Genomic DNA, 4,795 nt, shown 5'->3' with positions numbered 1-4,795 from the left:
TGGAAGATCTGAGCATGTTAACGTCACTGATTGCCACTACATCGAATGGACATCCAAAGACGACCGAGCCACTCCTGCCAACATCATCGTCGACCCGGGCCCAAACGAGCAGCCTACCAACACCAGGTTCCACTCCAGTCACAGGTTCGAAACAGCCAGCCAGCCCAGGTAGTCTCCGCGAATATGGGTGCACTTGAAGAGACCCTACTAACGCACTATCAGTTCAATCCAATACCGCATTGTCTAATTCTACGCCACCTGCGATTGACCAACAGGCCACTGCATCCTTTCGCCATTCAGGATCTGCATCACAATCGCCGTCAGGATCAGCGTCAACATACACAGTGTCAAACACGGCGTCACGAACCACAAGCATTAGTGCTGCGGCAGACGTTTTCGCGAACAAAGCTCACATGTTGGAAATAGACGATACGTCAACCAGTGAGATGGGGTCGGAGCTCACCCGCAACGCGACGGCAGCTGTGTCTTCCGACACTCGCATCCCGACTACATCGGAGGATACGACCCTCAACCACTCTGCCACTCTAGACACATCAACTGAGCCAACTGCCGACTCTCCCCGGCCTAGTCAGCTCACCACTCACGCAGGTTCTCCGACACTTCCCCAGGCTACTCATAGCACGGGCGCTTCTAGGACTGGCTCCACACCTGATCCAAGCAACGACATTTTTGCGAACAGTGGTGGCCAACAGACTGTCAAACAAAAAATCACCGTCGCTGGTGCTGCTATTGGTGCCGTTAGCGGTAGCGCGCTGGTGGTTGCGGCGATGTTCGTGGTCTCCTCTCGGTATGGAAGAAGGCGGCGTTCCCGCAGGGCTAGTGGGACGAGTAGCAGCCAGAGTTCTTTGGAGATACGGTGCGCTGGGCTTTCAGATGAAAGGCTAGTGCATAGAAATCACATGTAACTCTCCTCCGCTTTCTTTCATTCCTTCCCCTCTTCTTCTTTGATGCTTATTCCATCTCCTTTCCTTCGCACAACCGTTCGGGGATGCGGATGCAGAGCGAAGGATAGCAGGGCACGACAGAGCATGGAAGCAGAGTTAAGAGCAGAAATAGTGTAGTTTGTATTGATTTCATTTGATCCCCTTGCAACTCATGACAATACTGCTATTGACCTTTCTATGTAATCTCGCAATGCATTGCACTGCTGCCCAACCTCGACGACCATGGGATCAAAAATGCCTCGCGACAAATATCGGAGACGCGCAAAATCCAGTCGATCCCTTCCGAGTTCGCGGTTCATGCCGACAATCTGGTCAAATGAAGACCTGGCGTACGTGGAGACTGATAGGCTGCCCGTCAAAGGTAGTGCCGAGTCTCTCGCTGCTGAAGCTTTGCGAGCTTTGCGCCGGCAGCACCTTGTCCGCAGCCAACCAAGTATGCGCACCTTAAAGCGTCTCATGCTCATAAAGTTGACAAATATAGGCACAGTACTATCAGCAATAACCATGTCAAGGATGCGAAAGGCAGTTCCTACGGTCATGCATTCACAACATCTGGATGGCAGACCGTAATATATGAGAGCTGGGTGAAGTACGCATCCGAAACGGGAGCAGGTTTGCTCTGTCTAACTTCCACCTGTTGGTGCTCCAAAGGCCATCTGTGACCGGATTTTCCTGTTACGGTTGTGGATGTTTTCGCGGACTGCTTGCAGAAGCAGCTTCTGGACAAAGGCGTCTATATCAGGCCACGAGCCGGCACGTTTTCTTTTCCCTTTTCTCGTTGCTCTTCATATTATCATGACATCAGCGAAGCAAACCAAGAAAAATTTAATTACGCAAGAACGAGACCGTGCCAGCAAGCTCCCCCAGCCACCGGTAGTGTCGGCTCGGCGCACAAGCCGCAAGACTACGAGCTGTAAAACTGTATGCCGCAAGACATGCCGCAAGACATGCCGCAAGACATGCCGCAAGACATGCCGCAAGACATGCCGCAAGACATGCCGCAAGACATGCCGCAAGACATGCCGCAAGACATGCCGCAAGACATGCCGCAAGACATGCCGCAAGACATGCCGCAAGACATGCCGCAAGACATGCCGCAAGACATGCCGCAAGACATGCCGCAAGACATGCCGCAAGACTACAAGCGGCAAGATTACAAGCCAGCCACTGGGGCTTGTGCGACAGAATGGCAGGATGTGGAGCCTCAGATTGGCAGCCACCGGCAGAAGGTCAGTAAAGCGAATGCATCGATACTGGAACCCTGCTAACGTCGCGCAGCGCTCAAGATGTTTGGTTAGCAAATCAATGAGAGCACACTGAGGTTCAATCTTGTAAGCCTGTGCGTACAAATGGTTCGGCCGCACAGCAAGTCTGTATTATATACGTCAATCTTGAATATATTTTGTGAATCATTGAGATCTAGAAGAGACGCCGGCAGCGGGATGGGTCTGTGTGACAAACCGGGCTTGCGTAGCAGACGCAGCTCAACTATGATATGATCTCAAGATTAGAATCATGAAGATGCAGAATAGGTCAAATTGCTACGTTTTGTCATGCGCATGTGACATGACTCGGTTTCCGCGACACACCAACTCGGCTGAGGATCAGGACTGACAGAGATGATGAGCGACCGTTAGTCTACCTCCATTTATCCAGGAGTATTTATAGAACGGGAAGTCCCTGAATCTGCATGATGAGGGGCAGACGCAGAAACTTGCTGCAGGTGTTTTTCTGGCCATTATGCCACATCGCGATAGCACATTGTCCATTGACTGTCTGGGCTGCCGAAGAAGCATAGAGCTTACAGCGGTAGACGACCCGAATGATTTCGGATTTCAGAGTCTTGGGCAGCATTGGTATTATTGCGGATGCTGCGCGGAGAGCGTCGCTTGTTCGACAGGCACAGGCTTCGCACGGGCTGTGAGGCAGCCCAGGTACGTGTCATTACAGCGTCGTCCACCACAAATGATTAATTGGTATGGTAGGCAAATGTTTCTACGCAACAATTCCCCGGACATCATGGAAGTGCTGACCGCACGAAAACTTGGCCAATGAGAGCATTAGCAGAGCACTTGAGAGTCATGCCTCTGAACCAGTTGCAAATGCCGTTTCCGAGCCCATGGCAGGATTGCGAAGCCATCCTCGGCAACACAGAGCACTTTGCCAGCCATTTCTGGCGGTATGGCTAAGATTTGCTGGCGAGCATTTTTCGTTGATGACACCAGCAAGATCCAGTCAATACGTCTTGTGGTGGCAATGACTTTTCTCCCTGTCGAAAGCTGAGGACTAGGACTCTCTGGCGTCATGGCCGCAGCAAGTCGTAGAAAGCCGCACTAGGTAGTTCATGGTTCAGAATAGAATTACAATGGAAAAGCTGGCAGGAACGATTTATGGATGCGTCCGTAATGGGTAGTAAAATGCGTCACTGCATACAGTACCGATAGCACACAATCATGTCGATCTGCTGTTTGCACTGGTCCAAGCTCTTCAAGAGGGTGCTATCTGTAGAGGGTAAAGGTGTGTCGTCTGCGCGGGGCCGCCGGTGCCATATGAAGACGGCCATGCAGCGGACCTCCCGGCTCCCGGCCTCCGGCCTCACAAAGCCTTTCCACAAGCTACCAGGCCACCAGTTTCCTGACCAGAAAAGTTGTGACGTCAATGTATCCAAGACGCTGCTGCGCTCTGGAAATGGAAAGATTGTGCCCAATTACTGCCTAGGCCGGTTGCAGACTTGTATATATAGACCCCTTCCTACGCAGAAGTTCAGAAAATGACCGTCCATTGTCCTCTTCCTGACGCCAGGCAACATGGACATCCAATTCCAGCAGCCATTTACTGAAAGCGCCTACGCAGAGGTGAGGAAGAAGGAAGCCAAAGCAGCGCAGAAAAAGCCCATGAAGCAACCTGCTCCAATGCAGAATGACACCTGTATCTCTGCACCTGGCAAACATCCAGTCCTAGAAGAGCCTCTACTAGATGCAAACTTCAGCGCGGAAAATCTCACTTTCCAAGCTGATGACATTGACCTTGCTAACAATATGTTATTCGGTGCAGTCAATTCGCGCGGATAAACCTACATACAAGCTAACTCCCCAGCAGGTCGTCGACCGCAGCTAGCCAACCTGTGCATATCCGCCTCAGAACCGCTCGCTACTAATAGCCCGGAACTGCCCCCATCTTCCCGCAGGTATTCTGAGTTGGAGGCAGCGTGCTCCGCCGCCCAGCCAGAGATTTCTCCTGTGGCGAGAGACAGTGAAGATGCTGTGGACAACATGGAGGGCTCTTCCAGGAGAAGCTCACCGCCAACGCCAAGCGGTAGGTTGCATCTCCTGTACACCAGGGAGCTGGCCTAACTTTCCACAGAGGACTCCAGGTCTCGGGCACAGCACGAGCCACCTGCGTCCGATGATACCGATCGCTGCGATCTCGATCAGGAGTGGGAGGTGGACAAGGTCATCGGCGAACAGACAAAAGGGGGGAAGCTATATTACATGGTGAAATGGATGCCTTCTCTTGTTGCCGGAGATGATATGGAGAACGCCGCAGAGGCAGTTCGTGATTGGCAGAAGATCAAGAGGAAGATCAAAGTGAGGGCAAAACGCACTTCCGAGAGAGAGAATAGTGCACGTAAAGGGCGCAAAAGGGTCAAGAAATCTGTTCAGAATTGTAGCCACTAGATATTGTTTGGTGCATAATTAGATTCATCCCCTCCCTTACACTGCAGAAAAAAAAAGGTAGGCCCACTAGCCTATGGCGCCTGTTGCTTAGCGTGATGGCCTGTAAACACCCACTAATAGCCGCTCGTTTTTAGCTGTTACAGCGCACGCTAA

At 51.9% G+C, this 4,795-nt stretch overlaps 1 protein-coding gene across 1 annotated transcript; it reads left to right on the top strand.

Moving 5' to 3' along the window:
* Positions 1-1,900: 1,900 nt before the first annotated feature.
* Positions 1,901-2,263, top strand: ISF_10030 (hypothetical protein; the record flags this gene model as incomplete). Its single annotated transcript, XM_018853627.1, has 2 exons — positions 1,901-2,198; positions 2,244-2,263. The coding sequence occupies 2 exons, from the start codon at positions 1,901-1,903 to the stop codon at positions 2,261-2,263; spliced, it is 318 nt and encodes a 105-aa protein (XP_018699183.1).
* Between the last annotated feature and the right edge of the window lie 2,532 nt (positions 2,264-4,795).

This window comes from Cordyceps fumosorosea (assembly GCF_001636725.1).
Source record: "Cordyceps fumosorosea ARSEF 2679 chromosome Unknown scaffold_167, whole genome shotgun sequence".
In the NCBI taxonomy this organism is placed as follows: domain Eukaryota; kingdom Fungi; phylum Ascomycota; class Sordariomycetes; order Hypocreales; family Cordycipitaceae; genus Cordyceps; species Cordyceps fumosorosea.
Note: the sequence above shows the minus strand (reverse complement) of the source record. Positions and strands in the feature narration are given on the sequence as shown.